Here is a 27,166-nt window from a genome sequence, read left to right as displayed (position 1 = left end):
GTTATAGAATATAGCATATATGATGGAGGGATGACAAGAACATGCGTAAGAGGTGAAGAACGGGCTGTGGAACCAGAGCGGACGCGAGGAGCTGTAGTGACACCGAATGCACATGTGAGGAGTCTACAGAGACGTGTAAAGACCAATGTTATTATTGGCAGCAAGACTTGTAGAGGAACCGGGAAATGATGTAACTTTACCTTCCTTCAAACTGAGACTAATGATAGTTTCATTAGCTGGATTAAGGGATTCCTAGGCTTGGACATGTCAAAAAATATGTATCCAGGGTTGTGTGGTCCGCCAAGAAGCTCCGCTGGTGTCCAGGCCTGAATTTCCGGAACAGGGATATAGGCCATGGTTTCTCATGGAGGACAAAGCAGCGCTCTTTGCTCATTTTTTGCTTTAGAAATTTGTCATATTTGACCTCTTATTTTTTTTCAGTCCACGTTTTATTTTTTATATGTTTTTTTTTGCCTTTTTGTTTTCAATTAACCTTTCTTTATAATTAAATGGGCCAGACAGGATTAAAATACATGGTTTTCTTCTTCCACAGATAGCACCAAACTTGTTACCAGGTTGTATCTGGTAGTATAACTGAGCGGGAACATTACAACTCATGAACACTTGTGTCATTTTTAGGAGAAAAAAGTCAACATGCTCCAGGATCACCTTAAAACTGAAAATAAAAAAGTATCATTGCCATGAGCAGGGGTGCACCATCTGTAAGACAAGCTGAGATGTCACCTCAGTCAACAAGAGGGCAGCATTTTAGCAGACATACAGATCACCATGCAATCTCCACATATCGTGTTTCCCCGAAAATAAGACTGTCTTATATTATTTTGCCCCAAAAAATATGCTAGGGCTTATGTTTGGGGAAACGGGTTGGGGGTAATGTTACCCCCCAAAAAGATGGATGCTCCCCAGGAGAATCAGACCGGACAGCTGCGTCGCTGCCTGGTCATTCTACGATCCACAGCAGGCGCTCCCAGCCGATCCTTGTGTGCTCCACAGCGGTCCTCCCCTGCTTCCAGTCGGCACTCACACACATATCAGATCACAGTAACATCACACACAAACATCCGGTGATACCGTTATGCTTCCGTCTGGCAGCGCTGTGGAACACGAGGACCTGTGGTGGACTGTATCAAGGATCTGTGGTTGAACGCATCGATGTGTTCCACTGTAGATCCTCGATGCGTTCCATTGCGGTCCGGGTCCCTGGAGCAGTACAGTATCACCAGGTGTGTGTGTAAAATCAACTGCAGGTCCTCGATACGTTCCACCACAGGCCCTCGATACATTCCACCACAGGTCCTCGATACGTTCCACCACAGTTCCTCGATACATTCCACCACACATTCTCGATGCGTTCCACTGCAGGCCCTTGAGTTTCACAGCATCTCATTTGGAGTCTGATGAGTATGATTGCAAGGCCTGTGTTTTCTCTTTTGGGGGTGTCTGCTTTCTATAATGAAATGCCCTGCTGTATTCTTTTACTTTTTCAGCTGCATTATTGAACCACAACTAGGGCTTTTTTTGGGGTCAGGCTTATATGTAGGCCTTATTCCGAAACGGTCAAACATTCCTGCTAATGCTTATTTTTGGGAAAACATGGTACATCTTAAAGAAGTTGTCCACTACTTTAACATTGATGGCCTTAGGATAGGTCATCAATGTCTGATTGGTGGGGGGGAAGTTATACGAGTGTAGTCCATTGATTTCCACAAACTGAATGACTTGCATGGCCAGTGCGATCCAAATTTCACATCAAATGCAAACATGCTGCATTTTTTTCCTTGGACACTACCAGTCCAAGGAAAAGAGTCTAACATGTGAGCGGCACCCGTGGGCAAACATCGGTTCTGGTTCAATCCGATGTTTTGTCGGATTGCATGCTGACAGAAAATAGGATGCTGTGAACACCTCATACTGACATGATCAGTGTGATACGTACCGGAGAAAACACATGTCTTTGAAATAAAAAATATTTTCTATACTCAACTGTCTCCAGTGCTGCTGTCACTTGCTTCGAGCCCGCTCATTATGCTCATGAATATTCACTGCACCGCAAATCCGGAAACAGCAGCGCCAGAGACAGCAGTGCCTGGGACAGGTGAGTAAAAAGTTCCTAATCTCCGTGTGCTATCCGTGGAGAACACACAAGTGCTAAAATCATGGCACATGGATGGCCATACGCACCTTGAACATGGACCGTTAAAAACATGCTTTTTTATCACGGACTGTTTTATGTCTTTTTTTAGCTCCTTTCAGCAGATTTATTACCACAGACCACATCAAAGTTGAATATGCAGAGAAACAAAGAGCCTATAAAGGCCAAATGTGCAAAATTTGTCATGAAACCCAATTGCCGAAAAATTATTTAAAAAGTAAAAAGTAAAAAAAGACTTAGACCTCTTATAGTATAAAAATTCTGGGCAAATATCCTTTTCTCTGTTACCTTTGGAAGCCTCTCTGGGTCTCCCGGATGTCTGGGTATCACTTTCTGTAGTCTCTGGAAGCCGTAGTCAATGGTTGGTTCATTTAGAGCTGAAAGAAACAAGAAGAGGTTTTTTCAGTCCTATAAAATTTACTCCAGGACGATATGATGGCAATGAAGCCATTAATTTTAGAAATCTGAACTGTGGATCGGAAATATTTTTCCTAGATGTATCAATCATTATGTATCAATAGTGAGAAGACTTTAAATCGTCAATGAGACCAATTTGGCTGAATATAATACAGTATATGATATTAAAAATATATTACCTGGGGTTTTCATATGTAACATACACTTTGCGAAAGTGTAAAAATTTCTGAGAACTCTTGGGGTGTGTTCACACAGAACTGTTTGACGTTGATGTCACATAGACTGAAAGCTCTCCCTTTCTACCTATTGATTTTAATGACATATATCACATTCTCACTTATACAACTATTTTTTTCTGAGTTTTCTTTTCAATGAGGTTTTGTAAAGAAAAAGTCCATGTGCCCACGTAGTCTTTCCAAAAATCCGATAAAAATACTGTTTTTTGCACACAAGAATATTTTCCGCCATCTGAATGTCGCCCAAATTTCATTCTTACAGTGGATTTCAGTTACAGGGAACCTGGACATGCATTTCTGGCCACAAAACCCTAGTGACAGTGGTGGAACGATCGCAGTCATAGGGATTGTGACCGGACCCGGGGGTGCAGGGGGCCCACTGGCCCCAGCCCCTGCTTCAGCTGGATGTGCCTCCGAGGGCGCACATCCAGCTGAAATGGATCATGTTGCAGATACCCGTCGGATCCCTGCACTGTGATACACTTAGCTGGTCAAACAGAAGCTGGCAGCTTACAGCGGTGTCCCCATGACAATGACATCATGAGTTTCCATAGCACAGACGCCAATGAAAGCTGCCGGACGGCTATAAAGGTGGGTCCGGGAGGGTGAGTACAGTATATACCAGGAGGGGCACAGCATACATGGCAGGGTATACATAGGAGGAGCCCAGGAGAGGAGCATTTATACCAGGAGGGGGACAGTAGATACCAGGAGGTGGACAGTAGATACCAAGAGGGGTCCAGATGAGGAACATATATACCAGGAGTGGAACATAGATACTAGGAAGAACAGTAAATACCAGAGGGGCCCAAGAGAGGGACAGTATATACCAAGATGGGGACAGTAGATACCAGGATGCGGACAGTAGATTCCAGGAGGGGCCAGGAGAGGAACATATATATATACCAGGAGGGGGACAGTGTATTTCAAGAGGGGGACAGTATATATCAGGAGGGGGACACTATATACCAGAAGAGGAACATATATACATCAGAACATGAACATATATACTAGAAGGGGACAGTATATACTAGGAGAGGAACATATATACATCAGAACATGAACATATATACCAGGAAGGGAACAGTATATACTAGGAGAGTAACATATATACTAGGAGAGGGACAGTAAATACCAGAGGGGCCCAGAAGGGGGACATATATACCAGGATGAGGGACATATTTACTAGGATGGGTGCATATATACTGGGATGGGGAACATATATACCAGGATGGGGGAGATCAGGAAGGAGCCCAGGAGGGGTTACATTAGAACAGGATGGGGGACTTTACTACATAATGGGGAGGGGGGCAACTTGTCTGTCTTTATAAGATTTAGAAGGCATACATATACATACATCTGACCAACATGTAGGGATGGAGGGGAGCCCAGGTCCAACTTTTATACCGGGCCCATCGAACTCTAGTTACGACACTGCCTAGTGACGACTCTAAAGTTATGGAATCGTTAAAGTTCCCTTTAAGAATCAATGACTATAATCTGTAATGTTCCGATGCTTTGCCTTCCAGGAGCATAAAGCAGCGTTTTTGTGTAGGACAATAGGAACGTAGGAGTTATTGCCGCCTCTGTTGGCATGAAGAGGATCCGTGTCACTGACAGCTGATAGAGATCATTTAACTCATCTACTATTAAGCATGATTCCGGGGATTGGCGCACTCATCCCGTCTCTTTCCCTCCCCGCATTTGTCCATCTACTCAACAACACAAGAGCTTCAATGAATTCAGATCTCCGGAATGTAAAAAGGGATTATTAGTGAAATTGTGTGAGATTCTAATTGACCCTGCGGTAATGGAAGGCGTCGTAATATCCCTCCCCAGTCTCACTGCCCCCTCTCCACCGACAGGTAGAGAATTCTCCGTATTTTTTTTTTTTTTTTTTTAAAAGGACATTTAAATTGAAAGAGACTGAGTGCAAGAGCGTAATTACACCAATAAAATCCTTTAACTTGTCAACTTGAAAATCTAAATGGCGATCAATCATTTCTGCAAAAGAAATAATCCTTAAAGTCGTCTGATTGACAGCTCATACTTTCATATGTAAAAAAAAAAAAAAAAAAGAGTTAAAAAAAAAAAAAGAATGGAAGCGAGGAATATATAAAAAAAAGCATCTCTAGTAAAGTGGCCACAAATCCATTTACAGAATACAATACTCCACATAGGTGAGTAAAAAGCCAATAATTACTTCTGTGAATGCACAGCCATCAAGATAAGTACTGAAAACTTGGCGAAACTTTTTTTTTTTTGTGTTTTTCTTTTTTTTTTGTTTTTACATCAAATGGATTTGAAACATTTACTACGGATTAACACAACAGCCGCTGAGTTGTGATTGGCCGAAGAAGCGTAGATTGGATTTTGTGTGGGCCGAAGGGTTACTCACAATCTGGTATTTTCGGTGGGATCTGGTGATATCATGGCATTTACCGTACATATAACGAGTTGAAATTTTTCTTAATGTGTTAAAAATCACTAAAGGAAATTTTTTGAAAATCACTTTATGCCCACACAGCTTTACCTATCTGCAGCATCCACAGGATTTTCAAACATTGTCTGACACATGCGCAACTCCAGGAATGGAAAAGTGGTTACACAATCGGAAAATCTGACCACAGATTCTCAATTGGATTAAGTTCTGGGCTTTGACTTAGTTCCCCTTAAACTACTTGACTGTTGCAGTAGCTTTAAGTCATTGTCTTCTTGGAAGTTGAACCTCCATCCCAGTCTGAAATCAATGACAGACTGAAACAGGTTTTGCTCAAGAATATCCTTGTATTTTGCACCATCCATCTTCCCCTTGACTTCTACCATTTTCCCTGTCTCTGCTGCCAAAAAACATCCCCATGGCATGATGCTGCCACCACCATGTTTCACTGTGGGGATGGTGTTCATGGGTTGATAGGCTGTGTTGGTTTGGCACCAGACATAGCATTTACATTGGTGGCCAAAAAGTTACATTTTGGTCTCCTCTGATCACAGCACCTTCCTCCATACATTTGAGGAGCCTCCAACATGTCTTTTGGCAAAAACAAAACGAGCCTTCCAATTTTTTGTCTGTAATTAAAGGCTTTTTTCTGGCCTCTCTTCCGCAAAGGCCAACTCTATGGAGTGTATGGCTTATTGTGGTCGTACGGACAGATAATCTAGTCTTTGCTTGGAAACTCTGCAGGCTCTTCAGAGTTACCTTCGGTCTCTGTGCTGCTTCTCTGATTAATGCCCTTCTTACCCAGGCTAAGAGTTTTGGTGGGCATCCCTCTCTTAGTAGGTTTGTTGTGGTACCATGTTCTTTCCATTTGATGATAATGGATTGGATGTTGCTCTGGGAGATCATCAGAGATTGGGATATTTTTTTAGAACCCAATCCTGACTTCTCAACAATTTTGTCTCTGGCTTATTTGACGATCTCCTTTGTCTTCATAGTGTTGTTTAGAGATCTTCTTGGTCTTTATGGTGTTGTTTGGAGATCTCCTTGGTCTTCATGGTGTTGTTTAGAGATCTCCTTGGTCTTTATGGTGTTGTTTGGAGATCTCCTTGGTCTTCATGGTGTTGTTTGGAGATCTCCTTGGTCTTCATGGTGTTGTTTGGAGATCTCCTTGGTCTTCATGGTGTTGTTTGGAGATCTCCTTGGTCTTCATGGTGTTGTTTGGAGATCTTCTTGGTCTTCATTGTGTTGTTTGGAGATCTCCTTTGTCTTCATGGTGTTGTTTGGAGATCTCCTTGGTCTTCATGGTGTTGTTTGGAGATCTCCTTGGTCTTCATGGTGTTGTTTGGAGATCTCCTTGGTCTTCATGGTGTTGTTTGGAGATCTTCTTGGTCTTCATTGTGTTGTTTGGAGATCTCCTTTGTCTTCATGGTGTTGTTTGGAGATCTCCTTGGTTTTCAGGGAGTTGTTTGGACATCTCCTTGGTCTTCATGGTGTTGTTTCGTTACTGGTGCCTCTTCTTGATGGTGTTGCAGCCTCTGTGGCCTTTCAGAAAAGGTGTGTATATACTGACAGATCCCGGGGACACTTAGATTGCACACTGGTGGACTTCCTTTCACTAAACATGTGACTTATGATGGTAATTGCTTGCACCAAAATTTTTTAGGGGTGAATACATATGCACTTGGCAATTTTTATTTATTTTATCCCATAAATTTAATTTTTGCCTATATTTTTCCCACTTCATTTCCCCAACTTAGACTATTTAGTGGTGATGCATCACACAAAAATCGGATTACAAAAATATTTCAACACAGGTTGTAAAGTAACCAAATAGGTAAAAAGCCAAGGGGGTGAATACTTTCACAAGGCACTGTAACTGTACTGACTTGGGAAATCATGAGAATGGGTAATTTTTAGCCCACATTTGACATAGTAAACAACAAACCTCCAAAAATCAAATGGTAGGAATTTTTTTGGGGGGCCATTTCACCGTACTTGGAATTTTGTTGTTATTTAAACTTAGAATGCGTCCCCTGAAAAAAAGCAAGAGCTTATACAACAAAGTGGATGGAAAAATAATATAGTTAAAGCTATTGGAAAATAAAATAAAATTTCAAAAATAAAAATTGGCCACGACAGGACTCTTGGGTCAGTTGCTGATCACTTTGATTGCCAACGGAGGGAAATCCTCGGGGTATCGGTAGATCTTGCTGCCCAGTCAAAGGCGATGGGACCAACCAAGGTTGCACTCCCTTTCTCTACACACCTTTCCATAAATCAATATTTTTTATTTTGTTATGCATAAATAAATAAGGGGACGGAATAAAAAATGTGCCACCTTTTCGCGTGACTTCACAACACTCTCTAACCAAAATGTATGAACCCTTCCGGAGGGTTCACTGCCAAAAGAAGAAACGGGGTCAACCTGAAGCTGTGTTAGTTTACATCTTTTCTTTAACTTAGATGAAGAAGCTTTCGACTACGGGAAGTATATACGATAAGTATTATACATGCTATCGGCGGGGGGGTATATAACAAGTGAATTTGTTTCCCAAAGCTAAACTCTCCTGTGACATGGGCCCATAACAGGCAAATTCTGGAATAAAAGTACATCAAGCTTCAGTGCAAAATTACAACACAGTTAAAGTGTTTTTCTCATGGAAACTGCAATAGTTAATTATATTTTAGGCAATATTACTTGTTTCTTCTTCCAAAATACACATCATATTGTTCCCATTGATTGCCGCTAAAGCCACTTAGGGGATTCAGAGAAAACAACCACATTTTGTAGCCATTATTTCCTTCAGAAACTACAAAAGTGATATGAAGAAAAAAAATCCTGAACCCATCAGTCGATGATTATGTTGGCATTTGATAACTGGAAAATGATGGTGGAGGGGGGTGAGGTGGGGGGGACAATTTTACTCAAAGTCAATTTTAACGGAATAAAAAGTAAGGCCTCCGCCTTCTACACACGAGAAGAAAGTTTTACTGTTAAGTTTCAGAATCCATATTGAGTATATACCAGGAGATAAGTGAGCTGAATGCTCAGGAGGAACAGGAGAGTCTTTGGAGAGATCAATGAACAATCATTTGGGAGCCTCTTCTGTGTCATAAAACGCGACAGCGCTGCAATCTGAGAATACGGAGTGTGTCTATCCGGTAATGTTCTCACTGCGCTGGGAATTGAGCAATAGTTTTCCACTTACAGTGGGATCTGATTTAAGCTACGACTGAAAATATTCTTTCTTTGTTTCTTTCTTTCTATCCTTTCTCTTTTCTTTCTTTCTTTCTTTCGATCTTTCTATCCTTGTTTCTTTCTCTTTTTCTTTTTTTCTTTCTTTCGCTTTTCTTTCTATCTATTCTTTCTATTTTCCTTTCTGTCTTTCTATCCTTCTATCTTTCTCTTTTCTTTCTATACTTGTTTCTTTCTCTCTTTTCTTTCTTTATTTCATTCTCTTTTCTTTATTTCTCTTTTTTTTCTTTCTTTAGGCTGCTTTACACGCAGCAACATTGCTAGCGATGTCGCTGGTGAAAGCACCCGCCCCCGTCGGTTGTGCGTCACGGGCAAATCGCTGCCCGTGGCGCACAACATCACTAACACCCCTCACACATACTTACCTGCCTAGCGACGTCGCTGTGACCGGCGAACCGCCTCCTTTCTAAGGGGGCATTTCGTGCGGCGTCACAGCGGCGTCACTAAGCGGCCGCCCAATAGAAGCGGAGGGGCGGAGATGAGCGGCCGTAACATCCCGCCCACCTCTTTCCTTCCTCATTGCCGGAGGACGCAGGTAAGGTGTTGTTCCTCGTTCCTGCTGTGACACACATAGCGATCTGTACTGCCGCAGGAACGACAAACAACCTGCGTCCTGCAACAGCAATGATATTTGGGATTAGAACGACGTGTCAACGATCAACGATTAGGTGAGTAATTTTGATCGTTAACGGTCGTTCGTGCAATCCACCCGCAATGACGTCACTAACGAGGCCAGATGTGCGTCACGAATTCCCCAAGACATCTAGTTAGCGATGTTGTTGTATGTAAAGCCCCCTTTTATCTTTCTATCCTTCTTTCTCTTTTCTTTCTTTCTTTCTCTTTTCTTTCTATCCCTCTTTCTTTCTTTTTTCTTTTATTTCTTTCTTACCTTCTTTCTTTCTCTTTTCTTTTTCTTTCTATCCTTCTTTCTTTCTTTCTTATCCATATGTTTATTTGCTCAATCTACTATATCTTTTTTACAGAGTATATTTTATCTGACCCTACAGTATGTACAGTTATGGCCGACAGTGTTGGCACCCTTGAAATTGTTCCAGAAAATGAAATATTTCTCCCATAAAATTATTACAATTGCACACGTTTTGTTATACACGTTTATTTCCTTTGTGCCTATTGGAACAACACAAAAAATAAGGAAAAAACACAAATTGGACATAATTTCAGAAAACTCCAAAAATGGGTTGGACAAAATTGTTGTCCCCTTCAACTCAATATTTGGTTGGAATGAATAGCTGCAATCAGTTGCCTCCTAAAACCATCCACAAGGTTCTTACTCCTCTCACCTGGAATTTTGGACTCTTCTTTATAAACCGCTCCCGGTCTCTCATATTTGAAGGCGTCTTCTCTTCTCCCAACAGCAATGTTAAGATGTCTCCATAGGTGTTAATGAGATTTATATCTGGACTCATTGCTGTCACTTCAGAACTCTCCAGTATTTTGTTCCCATCCATTTCTGGGGCTTCTTGAATATATTTGGGGTCAATGTCCTGCTGGAAGACCCATGACTTAGGATGCACACCCAGCTTTCTGACACTGGGAACTATATTGCAACCTAAAATCCTTTGGTAGTCTTCAGATTTCATGATGCCTTGCACACAGTCAAGGCACCCCAGTGCCAAAGGCAGCAAAACAACACCCAAAACATTTATGAACCTCACTATATTGGACTGTCGGTCCTTTGTTCTTTTCTTTGTAGGCTTCATTCCATTTTCAGTAAATAGTAGAATTATGTGCTTTACAAAAAAGCTCTATCTTGGTCTCATCTGTGTAAAAGATACTTTCCTTGAAGGATTTTGGTTACTCACATACATTTTGGAAAACTGCAGTCTAGCTTTATATGTCTCAGTGTCAGCAGTGGGGTCCTACTGGGTCTCCTGACATAGGGTGTTATTTCACTCAAATAGTGACGGATAGTTAGTTCTGACAGTGATGCCCCCTGAGCCTGCAGAACAGCTTGAATTTCTTTGAAACTTGATTGGAGCGGCTTATCCACTATCCGGACTACCCTTTCATCAATTTTTCTCTGCTGTCCATGCCGAGGGAAATTAGTTACAGTGCCACAGGTTGTAAATTTCTTGATTACATTGTGCACTATGGAAGAAGTAATATCAAGATCTCTGGAGATGGACTTGTAACCTTCAGATTGTTGAATGGGCAGGTCTCAACCTATTTCCAGAGGAAAGCCTGGGTGAGTCTCAACCGATTTCCGGAGGAAAGCATAAGTGAGTCTCTCAACCGGTTTCCATAGGTAATCCTGGGTAACTCTCAATCGATTTCCGTAGGAAAGCTTGGGTGAGTCTCAACCAATTTCAATAGGAAAGCCTGGGTGACTCAATCAATTTCTGTAAGAAAGCCTGGGTGAGTCTCAACTGATTTCTGTAGGAAAGCCTAGGTGAGTCTCAATTGATTTCCAAAGGAAAGTTTGGGGGAGTCTCAACCGATTTCCGTAGGAAAGCCTGAGAGACTCTCAATCGATTTCCGTAGGAAAGTCTGGTTGAGTCTCAACCGATTTCCGGAAGAAAGCCCGGGTGGGTCTCCACCAATTTCTGTAGGAAAGCCTCGGTGACTCTCAACTGATTTCCGTAGGAAAGCCTGAGTGAATCTCAACCGATTTCTGTAGGAAAGCCTGGGTGAGTCTCAACCAATTTCCAGAGTAGCCTGGGTGATTCTCAACTGATTTCTGGAGGAAAATCTGGGTGAGTCTCAACTAATTTCCAGAGTAAAGCCTGGGTGATTCTCAACTGATTTCTGGAGGAAAATCTGGGCAACTCTCAACCAATTTACGTAGGAAAGCTTGGGTGAGTCTCAACCAATTTCCGGAGGAAAGCCAGGGTGAGTCTCAACCAATTTCCGGAGAAAAGCCTTGGTGAGTCTCAACCGATTTCCATAGAAAAGTGTGATTGAGTCTCAACCGATTTCTGTAGGAAAGCCTGGGTGACTCTGAACTGATTTCCATAGGAAAGCTTGGGTGAGTCTCAAGCGATTTCCAGAGGAAAGCCTTGGTGAGTTTCAACCGATTTTCAGAGGAAAGTCGAGCAGGTGTGCTCTGCCTCATTGAATAAGAACAGTCCAAGTACTGTCTATTTTTTTCACGGATAGCCCTCGTGCCGAAAATATACACTTGTGCACAAGCCCAAAAATGAAGATACTGAGTGCTCAATTGGTGAGAGCCCACCAACCACAACAAGGTAGACTTTTTTTATGGGGAAAACTCTTTGATCAGTATGTAATGCAGCAATATGCACCTGTTTTTGGTCCATCTATCTATCTATCTATCTATCTATCTCTGTAATGTTGTCTATCTCCTCAGTCAAATTCCTCTCCCCGGTCACATTTCCTCTTGTAATTGTTCATCACGATTCTGTCTGGGAGTTGTGACAATGACGGTTATCAGGGACAGGTGTGGAGATGCATGGAGCGTGTGTGATAAACAGGTTTGCGTCCCTCGTACCCCGGCGAGCTCTCTGACACTACTTTTATCATCTCGTTTGTGCTCCGAATGAGCTGAGAGCAGCAATTGCCAGAAAACAGGCAGGCGATAAAGAGCATTGATTTAACACATCTTGTTTTCAATCATGCTCCGATTTTCGTAACTTGCGTTTCTCCTGTTCTCTGCCTCGTTGCTTTTATCTGACGAGCTCAGCCCTTCTCACTGGGAATGAAAAGGTCGCCCAATAAGACATGGTTTGCTGAAACCAGAACGCTCGGCAGGGAAAGTATTTTAGATAAACACTGTCAGACAGAGAGGGGGTGAATTGCAGCAGCACAATTGCTGAGCGACAATACATATTACTCTGTTCTGAGCGGGTAACAAGCCTGTGATGGTTTACTGGCTCCCAGCAAGGCGTACAGTCCCTGAAAGATTATCTACAGAATAAATGTATTTTCTGGTTACAGTTCCACCTCTGAAGATATAACACCCTGTATTCTCTCCTTGCAACAATATAACTTTCTTCTGCTAACATGTAATAATATTTTCTAACGCAGTAGTGCAGAAAAAAAACCTTCTGATCAAGCTTTGATTTATTTTGTAAAATATAACTGATTTCGTAATACACACTGCATACATTATTCAATGGAATTTAGACCTTATAAAAACAAAACAACAAAAAAACCCAAACTCTTCCCATCAAGCTTGATTGACAATTTCCTCAGTGACCCTCCTCTCTGCTGCTAAATCTCCACCCACTATGTCTATTTGACAATTTCCTCAGTGACCCTCCTCCCTGCTGCTGAACCTCCACCCATAAAGCCTATTTGACAAGCTCCTCAGTGTCCCTCCTCTCTGCTGCTGAACCTCCACCCATAAGGCCTATTTGACAAGCTCCTCAGTGTCCCTCCTCCATGCTCCGCTCGCCTAGTCTGATTGATAGCGCCTCAATGTCCTTCCTCCCTGATGCCGCTGTAGAATCTCTGCCTACCTAGCCCAATATGCAAACTATGCAGTGTTGATTTACTGGTCCTGAAGAAGAGGTCACAGACCTGGAAACGCGTAGACCCATGGAATAAAAGAATGTTCTGAATTATCAACATCTCCTCTGAATTTATCTGGCGGATTGCGCGGGTTTAACCCCTTCTCCTTCTCCACTTTGATCTACCTAGCCCAATAGGCAGCTCCTCAGTGTTCCTCCTCTTTGCTTATCCCGTTCACCCACCGAGCTGTCCCCACCAAGTTCCCCACTTCCACTCCTCCTTTCTGCTGCTAAATCTTCACCCACCTAGTCTGAATTGACAAGCTCCTCAGTATTACTCTTTGATGGTGAATTGCCACCCACCTAGCTTGATGGACAAGCTTCTCAGTGACCTTTCTACCCTGCTTCAGCTGAATCTCCACCCACCTTAATTGATTGACAGCTACTCAGTGTCCCTCCTCCCAGATATGGCTGAATATCTGCATACTTCGCTTGATTGATAGCTTTTAACTGCCCTTCCTCTCTGCTGCTGCTGAATCTTTTCCCATCAAGCCTCTCAGGGTCCCTCCTCCATGATGTGGCTAAATCTCTGCCCACCAAGTCTAATGTACAGCTTTTTAGTGTCTTTCCTCTCTGCTGCTGCTATATCTCTGCCCACCAAGCCTGATTTATAACTCCTCAGTGTCCTTCGTCTCTGCTGCTGAGACTCTACCTACCATGCCTGATTTACAGCTCCTCAGTCTCCTTCCTCCCTACTGTTGCTGCTAAAACTCTGCCCACCAAGCCTAATTTACAGCTCTTCAGTGTCCTTCCTCCCTGCTGATGCTAAATCTTTGCCCATCAAGCCTGATTTACAGCTCCTCATTGTCCTTCCTCTCTGCTGCTGCTGAATTTCTGCCCACCAAGCCTAATGTACAGCTCCTCAGTGTGCTTCCTCCCTGCTGTTGCTAAATATCTGCCCACCAAGCCAGATTTACAGCTCTTCAGTGTCCTTCCTCTCTGCTGCTTCTAAATCTCTACCCACCAAGCCAGATTTACAGCTCCTCAGTGTCCTTCCTTCCTGCTGCTGCTGAAACTCTGCGCATCAAGCCTGATTATGTATGAGGTATGAAAGGAAGGAGTACACAATGTATTTGTCAAGTATACAAAGAGAAAGTGAGGGGGAGTGGGTCAGAATTATAGGTCACATGGACATCGGATTAGGCAAAGATTGGGTATGAAATTTCTGGATAGGGCTGGGAATCTTTGGAGGCGTAAGTTAAAAGATGAAGAGGCACAGAGGAACTCCATCTTCCCTGTTGTCCACTGTAGGGTCTCATCTATTATCTCTTCAATGGAAAAGGTATTACACTGTATAGTTGGATTTATATAATTTATAATAATGGCTACTCTGCCAGTGTATTGCCACCTATAATGTTTATGGTTATTGCAGAAGACATACAATATACTGCTTTGCACACTCTTGGCATTCTCTTGATGAGCTTCAAGAGGTGGTCACCGGAAATGGTTTTCACTTCACAGGTGTGCCCTGGCAGGTTTAATAAGTGGGATTTCTTGCCTTATAAATGGGGTTGGGACCATCAGTTGTGTTGTGCAGAAGTCTGGTGGATACACAGCTGATAGTCCTACTGAAGAGACTGTTAGAATTTGTATTATGGCAAGAAAAAAGGAGCTAAGTAAAGAAAAACGAGTGGCCATCATTACTTTAAGAAATGACGGTCAGTCAGTCCAAAAAATTGGGACAACTTTGAAAGTGTCCCCAAGTGCAGTGGCACAAACCTAAAAGAAACTTGCTCACATGAGGACGACCCCATGAAAGGAAGACCAAGAGTCACCTCTGCTGCGGAGGATAAGTTTATCCGAGTTACCAGCCTCAGAAATCGCAGGTTAACAGCAGCTCAGATTAGAGACCAGGTCAATGCCACACAGAGTTCTAGCAGCAGACACATCTCTAGAACAACTGTTAAGAGGAGACTTTGTGCAGCGGGCCTTCATGGTAAAATAGCTGCTAGGAAACCACTGCTAAGGACAGGCAACAAGCAGAAGAGACTTGTTTGGGCTAAAGAACACAAGGAATGGACATTAGACCAGTGGAAATCTGTGCTTTGATCTGATGAGTCCAAATTTGAGATCTTTGGATCCAACCACCGTGTCTTTGTACGATGCAGAAAAGGTGAACGGATGGACTCTACATGCCTGGTTCCCACAGTGAAGCATGGAGGAGGAGGTGTGATGGTGTGGGGGTGCTTTGCTGATGACACTGTTGGGGATTTAGTCAAAATTGAAGGCATTCTGAACCAGCATGGCTACCAGAGCATCTTGCAGCAGCATGCTATTCCATCCAGTTTGTGTTTAGTTGGACCATCATTTATTTTTCAACAGGACAATGACCCCAAACACACCTCCAGGCTGTGTAAGGGCTATTTGACTAAGAAGGAGAGTGAGTGGTGGGGTGCTACGCCAGATGACCTGGTCTCCACAGTCACCAGACCTGAACCCAATCGAGATGGTTTGGGGTGAGCTGGACCGCAGAGTGAAGGCAAAAGGGCCAACAAGTGCTAAGCATCTCTGGGAACTCCTTCAAGACTGTTGGAAGACCATTTCCGGTGACTACCTCTTGAAGCTCATCAAGAGAATGCCAAGAGTGTGCAAAGCAGTAATCACAGCAAAGGTGGCTACTTTGAAGAACCTAGAATATAAGACATATTTTCAGTTGTACATCTATATGCAAAATCTGTTATGGGGACCCCCACTAACCAGATGCAGTTTATACTGCTGGATTCTGCATATATATATTTCGGCACAGTTTTCTGCAAATCTGGGGTAAATCCACTGCGAAATCTGCATGCTTTCCATGCAGATGTGATTGTGGAATTGCTCTGGATTTTACCATTTGCATTACAAGTCGAAATCATGCTGCAGGTCAATTTCTATAATTTTTCTCTGCGGCGCGTGGATGACATTTTAACAAATCTCATTCACTTTGCTACTAATGTAATGCAGGGTTTTTACGCCTACAATTCCGGTAAAACCATTTACAGCACATTATTATAGAGGGTCCTTCTGAAACCTAATCTGTGCTGCTCCAAAAATCTAAGTGACAGTTCAGCTCTGCTATATTATAAGAATGTATTCGCCACCTCCTATTCTATCCTGACAACAGCTATGTGGTCTCCTGTCCTCCCCCCTCTTCTTTCTCGTCCTCCAGGACTGGTGATATATAATGGTCTGATGTCGGAGCCTCTGTAACTCGAGGAAGCATCTTCCACAGTTTCCTGATTATATTAGCATTGATTTCTGATTCCTGGATCTCATCTCCCCCAGAACGAAGCGCAGAGCAGACACTTAAAAGCTAAATAATCAGAAGTAATGCTTCTGAGGTTTAAAGTGGAAGACTGACACAATATATTGGGTCTTTGAAAGTGACTGCGTGCCGGTGAGACTACGCAGTGGTGCAAGCTAGAGACACATGTAATGGAGGGCATAATTCCTCGTCTGCACACCTTGTTTAACCTCTCGACACTGGCACCAAGTTGGATAAGTGGAAGTCTGGGTGTCTGCCGGCTAAAGTCGGGTCCTCAATTACCAGAACCTACTAATCAGCTCTCAAACCGTCTGATGTGAAATCATTAAACCATCATCTTCAGCTTTGTTCCCAGACACATCGGAAGCGCCAGTTTATCCGCTTCACCCTACAGAGTGGTAATGCCATGTGCTTACTACTTTTTCAATTAACTAGTAAATTGGGCTGCCTTTTTCATTACGCTAGGTAAAATGTGGCTCAAACCAAAGCCCCATATGTTTGGCTGGTGGTGGGACCTACTCCTACTCCAACCATGCAGCGTTGACTTGAAAATAAGTCTTCATCAATAATTGGGTCTACTCAATTCTGCCAGATTATTATTCTGGGAAAACTTTCTGGTAGAACCGAATTCTGGAAACATCAAAGCCCCATCTGTTTGGCTGGTGGTGGGACCTACTCCTACTCCAACCATGTGTCGTTGACTTGAAAATAAGTCTTCATCAATAATTGGGTCTACTCAATTCTGACAGATTATTATTCTGGGAAAACTTTCTGGAAGAACCAAATTCTGTAAAAACCAAAGCCCCATCTGTTTGGCTAGTGGTGGGACCTACTCCTATCCCCCATATAGCGTTGACTTGAAAATAAGTTTTCATCAATAATTGGGTCTACTCAATTCTGCCATACCATTATTCTGGGAAATCTTTCTGGAAGAACCAAATTCTGGAAAAACCAAAGCCCGATCTGTTTGGCTGGTGGTGGGACCTACTCCTACTCCAACCATGTAGCGTTGACTTGAAAATAAGTCTTCATCAATAATTGGGTCTACTCAATTCTGCCATATCATTATTTTGGGACAACTTTCTGGAAGAACCAAATTCTGGAAAAAACAAAGCCCCATCTGTTTGGCTGGTGGGACCTAATCCTACCCCCCATGTAGCGTTGACTTGAAAATATGACTTCATCAATAATTGGGTCTACTCAATTCTGCCAGATCATTATTCTGGGAAAACTTTCTGGAAGAACCAAATTCTGGAAAAACCAAACCCCCATCTGTTTGGCTGGTGGGATCTACTCTTACCCCCCATGTAGCATTGACTTGACAAAATTCTGGAAAAACCAAAGCCCCATCTGTTTGGCTGGTGGGATCTACATGTAGCATTGACTTGACAAGAAGTCTCCATGAATAGTTGGGTCTACTCAATTCTGCCAGATCATTATTCTGGAAAATCTTTATTAATTTGTCATCCAATAGTCCAGAAATTCTTTTCTGCACGGATAATATGGAATTTTCCGAGAGCAGAAGCAGAGGAAAGCAATTATGTAACTTCTCTAATTAAAAACAAAGTGATAGCAGCAAAATTTGATGTCATCCTATTGCCTTTGGCTGCCGTCCTGGAGGCTTTCTACACTTACAAGAATGTATTGGGTTTTATTCTATGAGAATCTGATAATCCAAAACATTTCATAATTTGGCACCTAGTATGTCCCATGAATGCGCTAATGAAGAATTTATAAGTTGTATTGTAACGAGTTGGAACTTAACCAGAGAAACATCTGTGTTGAGTTTTTTTTGTATTTTTTTCCTTGTACTTGTGTGTGTTTCCTAATATGCTGCAAAAATATTGTGAACAGGAATACTTACCAACTAGAATTGAGCAAAATGTTTTGCCGAACCCTGGTCCAACAGCCACTTTGGTCGTCTGTGGCCACCAAACCATAGCGAACCGCTTCCTACCTACTGGCCTCCCTGGTGCCTTTTCTTATTAGTAAGTCATCATGACTAGAGATGAGCGGACCCAGGGAAATTCGGATCTTTGGATTCAACCGGACTTTAGATAAAGTTTGGGTTGGGACCCGGATTTGACCTGAACCCAATAGAAGTCACTGCCCAAATAGAGCCAAAAATAAACAGATGACTTCCGGAGTGGTTGGGGTTTTACCATTTTTTTGTTTGGTGCATACTACATCCAATCACGCTGTAGTTACTCCCAGTGCGAGCCGATCAAACACTGCAACCGACTTATATTGGGCCAAGCACCAATCGTACCCGAGCAAGCAATGCTCGCGTGAGTGGTTTGCATATGTAGAGCACCCAAACTCCGAACCTGAACTCTGAGCACCCAAACAATAAAATATCGCCCCTGCGCAGAAAACTTGCTGGTTCGCACATGCGCACCTATGTTTTCGGCTCTGCCTGCAATAGGGCAGAGTGAAGTGTGGCTGCGCGAGCCAAAAATATGTCTACGCAGGCGCGAGATTTTCGCCTTCTACGTGGATGGCGCCGGAGGTGTCAACCACGTCAATCATTCCAGGTCGAGGGTGAAAGGAAGGACAAGAGGCACAGTTTAGGATGCACATCGGACTGGACCGGACAATTTACATACATGATAGAAGATTTTATAAAGGCATTTGTAGGGTCTACAGGAGGTAACATGTACCTTTTATAGAATGCAGCACAGGCGCTGCTTAAGGTGCTAGTTTTAGTTTTGAAGGCCAAAATCTGGTGACAGGTTCCCTTTAAAGTACTGGGAAAACTCTTTAAAGGGGTCATCCTATTTTCTGTTTTCAGGAGTGGATGCTCCCCTGCTTTCCGGCTTCCTGCTTGCCAGGGGGCAATGTACTCTTGAAGATTGACAGCTTGGACCATCAGCATGGTTGTGTCTCTTGCCTATGTGGCAATGGAGGAGCACAGTAGCACCGAATCTGGCGATCAGTGCCGCGCTTCCAAGTTGTATAACAAAGAGCATTTAAGTGCTGTGCTCCTTCCCTAGGAGACCGGTCACCTCTGATGGACCGCTGCGGTGGCCAGTATCCGAGGCAATAAGCAGCAACTTAAGATCTCTCCTGTCCTCCAGAATGGAGATGGTTTTCAATAAGAGGTAAATTGCAAAGTTGCTTATTTTTAGAAATACATTGCAATTTTACCCATTTAGGGGTACTTTGCACGCTGCGACATCGCTAGCCGATGCTAGCGATGCCGAGCGCGATAGTACCCATCCCGTCGCACATGCGATATTTTGTGATAGCTGCCGTAGCGAACATTATCGCTACGGCAGCTTCACACGCACTCACCTGCCCTGCGACGTCGCTCTGGCCGGCGACCCGCCTTCTTCCTAAGGGGGCGGGTCGTGCGGTGTCACAGCGACGTCACACGGCAGGCGGCCAATAGAAGCGGAGGGGCGGAGATGAGCGGGACGTAAACATCCCGCCCACCTCCTTTCTTCCGCATAGCCGGTGGAGGCAGGTAAGGAGATGTTCCTCGCTCCGGCGGTTTCATACACAGCAATGTGTGCTGCCGCAGGAACGAGGAACAACATCGTATTTCCTATTGGTGCGACATTATGGAAATGACCGACGCTACACAGATCACCGATTTACGACACTTTTGCGATCGTTTATTGGCGGATCTAGGCTTTACACGTTGCGACGTCGTTACCGGCGCCGGATGTGCGTCACTTTCGATTTGACCCCGACGATATCTCAGTAGCGATGTCGCAACGTGCAAACTAACCCTTAGTGTTTACACCAGTGTGTATGAATGACATCTCTTTGGACATCTTTCTGCCCAAAAAGAGAAAGACTGAATGGTTATATCACACAACAGTAGTCACCAAAAAAATAGCAGATTGAGGCCATTTTCTCTCCGAGTAGTAGAAGCCTCTTCAGATGACGTCCCTATATCTCAGAATGCGGCAGACAGATGTACACGCTGTGACACAGACAACTCTCCAGGCAGTTAGATGTTTTATCCCCGCCATTTAGCAGAAAGCAGAAGTGAGAAGTGGTAAAACCTTTAATAAACTCAGGGCAGCCACATTCTGCAAGAAAAGGGGCAGCTGGGAGCCGACAGACAGGGACCAAACGCCAGATTGTAACCGTTTTATTGCTTTCTCTCCTCATAAATTTCACGTTTTGGAAGTTAAGTGTAGATTGAGGTTTGTGGCTTGTTTAGAAAAGGAACCAAATTTGGTTTTTTAAGTTTTCAACCTGCGACTAAAAAGCGGCAGCTGTGTCTCTGACACTTGTAAAGGGCCGGTCCTGATTTGTGAGCATTGGTACTAGAAGAGAACTGGTCCAAAGTGCCTGATTAGGAAACAGCTGCAGATTTCGGGTGAGTGCCGGAGAAGTCAAGGAAAGCCAGGTGGAGCAGGTAACCAGACGCCTGAAGACCAGAATGGCCACCAAATATAGTTACACGTCATATCATATCATTTTTGCCAAGGTGTACAACTACTTAAGACTATTTTTGGGGGGAATCATTTATGAATCTGATGGTTCGGATGTTGGCATCGCAACCAAATAGTCATTGAGAAGAACAAAGATTTTTTTGGTTTGGAACAAAATTGAAAAAAAAAAATTACGCTATCCTCCTGGTGTTGTTAGGCTTTGACATGTTTTGCATTTATCCACTACTTCCCATCATTAAAGTAGGTCCTTTTGAAGGACATAACATACAATGCACAAAACGTGTGGTATAACATGCATGTTTTCAAGCCTTGTCCTTCCATGCTTATTCCACCTCCCAATAGATGTCACGTTGGAGTTGGGGAAGGTTCGGCGTGCAGGCGAGACACACAACAAACAGGGTTTTCACCATGCAAACAAGGGGGATGCAGGGGGCACTTTAACAACGGTGGGCCCTAGCACTAGTGAGGGGATAGATGGGACACCTCCTCCACTTACCTGCAATTCTACCCTGCAGTCCTAACCAGTTCCTATACAAGTTCCTCACTTGTCACTGAGCAGGAACCTGAAGCCCTGAGAGGCCCTACGGTAAACCCTGGCTAGTGAGTGGGGAAGGTAAGGATCACTAGTCCATCCGCTGCACTAATTCAACATGAAGGAGAAGGTATGACAGACAGGGGAAATAGCAAAAGGATAAGTCCAGCTTCATGGCTGCAGACAGACACCAGGACTGCAGGACTGTACCCTGTACTTCTAGCCAGTCCCTATATAGATTCCTCATCTGTCGCCAAGCAGGAACCTGAAGCCCTGACAGACCCTACGGTAAACCCTGGCTAGTGAGTGGGGAAGGTAAGAATCACTACTCCCACCGCTGCAATAATACAACATGAAGGGGAAGGGAAACAACAAAAGGATAAGCCCAACTTCAGACACCAGGACTGCAGCCCACACCGCTACTCTGCAACAAAGGCACATGGAAATCCTCAAGACCCATGGTACAATTTTCCTTAATTTGCTATATGGTCATGCTTCAGGAGATGGGAAGCTCTGTTTAGATGGTCAGCTTCCGTGATGACAGGTCCAACTTGAGGTCTACAAAACCCATGCAAGGCCCACGATTGAGTCTTCTCACCACCTCTGGTTGGATAATTCTCATTTCCATAAGAGGGCATTGGATTCCTAAACAAGACCCCTGTAGTGATATAAATTCTTCACAAGATCAGATAAAACTTGGGAAGGTGCCAGGGACTGTTTGGGTTTTGGGAAATCCATGGAGAACTGGGTAAATATGATCTTAGAGAACATGGTAGACAAGAAGCCAACTAGGATAGATGAACACCAACATAGGTTCAGTCATCTTATTGTTGTGTCCTCAAAAATGTGCCACGATTCACTTTATTGGAACACTGCCTTATATTTTTATATTAGTTTTACCAAGGCAAATTCTACATTATGTTTACATTTTCTGCTGTTTTAGTCTAGATTCACTTCATCACAAATTACCCCAATTTTTTTTAGAATAAACTTGGTAAGACCAATAGAGTGACTAGCCCACCATGTAACGTATATGGGGGCCTCCCGACTCTCACCCGATAAATAATGTTGGAGGAGGGAAGATTGGGCATGCTGAATTTTACTGCCTGATCCTTTTGTTCTTGTGGAAGATAAATCTGATTAGTCCCCTTCCGCATTGAAAACACAGAAATGATTGTTCGGCCAACAGCTATCTAGGGTTTATGGGCATCTGAAGATTAGAAGTTCTAGTCGGGACAGTTTGTAGTTTACTGTAAGAGCAAAAAGCATGAGAACAAGCCAAGAGTTTGATTAGTTGACATCGGCAACTTAACATTTGGTCAAGTCGTCCTCAATTTTTAAACAAGCACCAAATGTGTATTTAACTGGTGCCAACCTTCAATTATTCATTGACCCTTGTGAAAGGCCAGGTCTCCTCCGGAGTGATGGACACATATTCCAGGGGGCTTCATCCACTGGGAAATCGCTGCTAGGATGTCAGTGGTATAATTACCCCTATGTCAAGTCATAGAGGATGAAAAAGGAGCCGTCCTGTCACAGTGGGAAGGTGACAGTGAGTTTGGCCATGGCTGCTTTGGATCTGTTTCCTATTTCTTGGTCAGAGGCTGCGATCCTTCCTCTTCACCCCTCCTCTCCACCTCCTTCTGAGCGCTGCGGTGTCCATGTAACGAGACCATGGAGCCAAGAGCTAATGAGAAGAAGAACGTGTGCTTCTGTCCTCTGGATCAATACACACAGCAGCACGCACCAGACTCCCCCCCTTCTTTCCACCGCTTCATTTTTCTTCTTCCTACAGATGAGTCGTGTTATTATTTTCACGGGGTCGATATCCCTACAACCTTTTTTTTTATTATTTTATCCGCTGCTCTATAAATTTTCTGATTACTTTAAAAGAGTGAGGGACTCGGGTTAAGGCTTTAATTCGTGTGGAATAGAAAAAAAACCCTAAAAAACCCAAACCCTACAGAAAAAAACCCTCAAGGTGAACAATATTAACCCTTCTATGACCATCTTTAAAATACACTAGGAGTCCATGATTGGTAAAAAAAAGTACTAAAATTGGTCATTTAAGCCAAATAAAGCCTCAAGTTCAGCAAAAAGATAGTGGAAGACCTTGTCCAGTGGCCATATCATTAACTCATGGCCACCGGACAAGAATACCTCCATTGACCTGTTGGCACAACCTCATGGATACATCAACGATCATGTCCCATCTACTAATCAGAAGATGCCTCAGAGAGGTCAACCATCAGGTGGAGGCTCGTAGGGCTTCATCATCGTGACACCTCGTGACACCTCTGGACCAGTGTCCTACAAACCTTTTTGTTCGACGCAACCTATTAAATTCGTGTTTTTATTACGTAATGTAAAATCAAATTTTCTTGTTTTCTTCCAGTAGATAAAAATCCATCCCAGTCTTTTGATGGACGCAAAAGTGAAGTGGTTCGAGATGGGAGAGAAGATACAGTGGTTTCGGAGTCTCCTAGACGGTTGCAGGCGATGGGTTTATTCTCTCCTGAGTCTCCTCACTCGGATGATGAATGAAGTTTCTACATTGGGCTGTTATTGGCTTTGTGCTTGTCGATATGTTTGTGTTGGCCTCAGCTCCTCTATGATTGATCTTTATTTCCCGGCTGATCAGTTATTAAGAGGGAACAGCCAGGGGCAGACAGCAGTAGATACAGAACAAGTGCCTGCTAACTAGTCTAAGTACAGGTTATACGCCATGGACGTATTCTCTATCCGCAGCAGGGGCGTAATGTAATATTATTTCATACCATATTGTGAATATCCTTAGATATCAGGGACATTTAAAGGGATTGTCCTTTCCTTGGGATAGATCATGAATGTCAGATTATAGGGAATCCAACACTTCACACTTCCCAAGGTGCTGAGGGCCCTCCATTAATACTGACCCCACTGTTCTACTCTATGCAAACATTATATTACCCTCATTCACAAATTTACTGATACTTCTATATACAGTAATAATAATCTGGACAGTTTGTTAAATGACTGATTAGATACTGCCTTTTGTTTGTATATATAGCGAATGAAGCATATTGTGCTACTACTCATATAGAAAGGGTGAGGCCTACCGGGGAATTCTCTTGTTCTCCTGTGGGCCAGTCGACGAATCTCACAGATCAGCTGTAAACAGTGTACAGGGAAAACCACATCTCTGTACACTGTCTATTGCTATTGGTCGTTTTTGGTTACAAGCCACAATATTATTGAAGAAAATGGCACCGGCACCAACTACTGCTCATATAGAGAGTGAGGCCTACCAGGGAATTCTCCTGTTCTCCTGTGGGCCAGTCCTAGAATGTCATAGATCAGCTGTAAACAGTGTACAGGGAAAACCACATCACTGTACACTGTCTACTGTTTTGGCTACCGGCCACACTATTGTTGAAAAAAATGGCCCCTTTGCCAACTACTGCTCATATAGAGAGGTGAGGTCTACCAGGGAATTCTCCTGTTCTCCTGTGGGCCAGTCCAAGAATCTCACAGATAAGCTGTAAACAGTGTAGAGGGAATACCACATCTCTGTACACGGTCTACTGGTTTGGTTACCGGCCACACTAACATTAAAATAAATGGCACCTGTGCCAACTACTGCTCTTATAGAGAGGTGAGGCCTACCAGGGAATTCTCCTGTTCTCCTGTGGGCCAGTCCAAGAATATCACAGATCAGCTGTAAATAGTCTAGAGGGAACACCACATCTCTGTACACTGTCTACTGTCGTTTTTGGGTACCGGCCACACTACTATTGAACTAGATGGCACCTCTACCAACTACTGCTCATAAAGAGAGGTTAGGCCTACTGGGGAATTCTCCTGTGGACCAGTCCAAAAATCTCACAGATCAGCTGTAAACAGTCTAGAGGGAACACCACATCTCTGTACACTGTCTATTGGTCATTTTTGGGTACTGGCCACACTATTATTGAAGTAAATGGCACCTGCCCCAACTACTGCTCATATAGAGAGTGAGGCCTACCGGGGAATTCTCCTGTTCTCCTGTGGGCCAGTCCTAGAATCTCACAGATCAGCTGTAAACAGTGTAGAGGGAACACCACATCTCTATACACTGTCTACTGGTCGTTTTTGGGTACTGGCCATACGACTATTGAAGTAAATGGCAACTGACCTGAAAATGTCACTACACGGTGTACAAACTTGTGCAGTACTGGTTCTATACACTTTATACATACGAGCACACGCAGAGCTGAAAACAGCTGATGGTGTTGGGTGATGGACCCCTGCCGATCTGATATTGGTGATCTACCTGCTTAATTATCAAAAGAAATAATATATATCAGCTCACCGAGAAGCTTGTGATAGTCCATACCAAGTTGCCTTAAGGCCGCTTTACACGCAGCGACATCGCTAAAGCGATGTCGTTGGGGTCACGGAATTCGTGACGCACATCCGGCCTCTTTAGCGATGTCGTTGCGTGTGAAACCTACGAGCGATTGAAAAAGGTCGCAAAATCGTGCAAAATGGTTAATCGTTGACATGCTCCTTTATTCCCAATTATCGTTGCTGCTGCAGGTACGATGTAGTTCGTCGTTCCTGCAGCAGCACATATCGGTATGTGTGACACTGTAGGAACGAGGAACCTCACCTTACCTGTGGCCGCCCGCAATGAGGAAGGAAGGAGGTGGGCGGGATGTTACGGCCGCTCATCTCCGCCCCTCAACTTCTATTGGGTGGCCGCTTAGTGATGTCGCTGTGACGCCGCATGAACCGCCCCCCTTAGAAAGGAGGCGGTTCGCCGGTCACAGCGACGTCGATAGGCAGGTAAGTAATGTGACGGGTTCGAGCGATGTTGTGCGGCTGTGTGATTTGCCCGTGACGCACAACCGATGGGGGCAGGTACGCACGCTAGCGAGATCGCACCGTGTAAAGCAGCCTTTAGTGGATCAAATGAGGGCAGGTGTACAGATCCATGTGTCTGGTATCCACAGAGTGAGGCTATGTGCGCACGTTGCGTAAAAACATGCAGTTACGCTGCGCTTTGTAGCGCAGCGTAACTGCATGCGTCCTGCGGCCCCTGCACAGTCTATGGAGATTGTGCAGGGGCCGTGCGCACGTGGCGTCTAAGAGCGCAGCGCTTCGGCTACTGCCGAAGCGCTGCGCAAAAAGAAGTGACATGTCACTTCTTTCCTGCGCTTTGCCGGCAGCTCCTGCTCTGTCTATGGCAGGAGCTGCAGGCAGAGCGCATGGAATCGGCGCTCACTACGGACATTTCTGCAGCGATCTAAAGCGCACATGTGCTCTTCAGATCGCTGCAGAAATTTCTGCAGGGCTTGTACGCAACGTGCGCACATAGCCTGAAGGTTTAGGAAGGCAAAGTCCAGCACCCGGCTTGATGAATACTCTTTTGTTTATTGAGTTAAAAACATAGTGATTAAAATGAGATGACACTGATGCGTTTCATGATTAAGGACCCTGTCCGAAACGCGTCAGTACTCAATAAAGACAAGAGTTTTAATCAAGCCTGGTGCTGGACTTTGCCTTCCTATACCTCCTTAATTACCCCCCCACCATAGATATAACACAAACCCTATGTTATTGAGACTTACCTGTGTAGATGAATCGTCCAGGTGTTCCTTTGCAGAATTGCTTGGATTTGTAGGATAATGTAACTTCCACCACTCCAGGGATGTGTCGGGGAGGGGTCTGCACGCGGATGGCATGAGGGGTGATTAACTGAAGAAACAAAAGCAAATTACAATAAACCAATGAAGGGATAGTTGTTATGTTTCCAATCTTCCGTTACGTCTCGGTGACACATCGTTATAAACAAAGGCACAAAAGACGCAATTAACTTGTCAGTGTTACTCTCTATATAGCAAGTGGGAGACGATGACAATGTACCTCACCAGCAAAAGTGTTACTGGTGCAACGCGTTTTTAATTCCAGGTTTGGTCATAAGTTTCATTTACACGAACTGACCAGCG

At 43.8% G+C, this 27,166-nt stretch overlaps 1 protein-coding gene across 1 annotated transcript in view; it reads right to left on the bottom strand.

Annotated features, from left to right (window-relative positions):
• EBF1 (EBF transcription factor 1) overlaps window positions 1–27,166 on the bottom strand; it is a 610,041-nt gene that overhangs the window by 59,416 nt on the left and 523,459 nt on the right. The window contains exons 10-11 of the mRNA XM_075344289.1: window positions 26,789–26,915; window positions 2,462–2,550 (exon numbers count right to left, since the gene is read on the bottom strand). Coding sequence (XP_075200404.1) covers window positions 2,462–2,550; window positions 26,789–26,915 — 216 coding nt within the window. The remainder of the gene's footprint in view (window positions 1–2,461; window positions 2,551–26,788; window positions 26,916–27,166) is intronic.

The sequence above is a fragment of the Anomaloglossus baeobatrachus genome, chromosome 4 (assembly GCF_048569485.1).
Source record: "Anomaloglossus baeobatrachus isolate aAnoBae1 chromosome 4, aAnoBae1.hap1, whole genome shotgun sequence".
Classification (NCBI taxonomy): Eukaryota; Metazoa; Chordata; class Amphibia; order Anura; family Aromobatidae; genus Anomaloglossus; species Anomaloglossus baeobatrachus.
The sequence above is the reverse complement of the archived record's forward strand: the minus strand, read 5'-3'. Positions and strand labels throughout refer to the sequence as shown.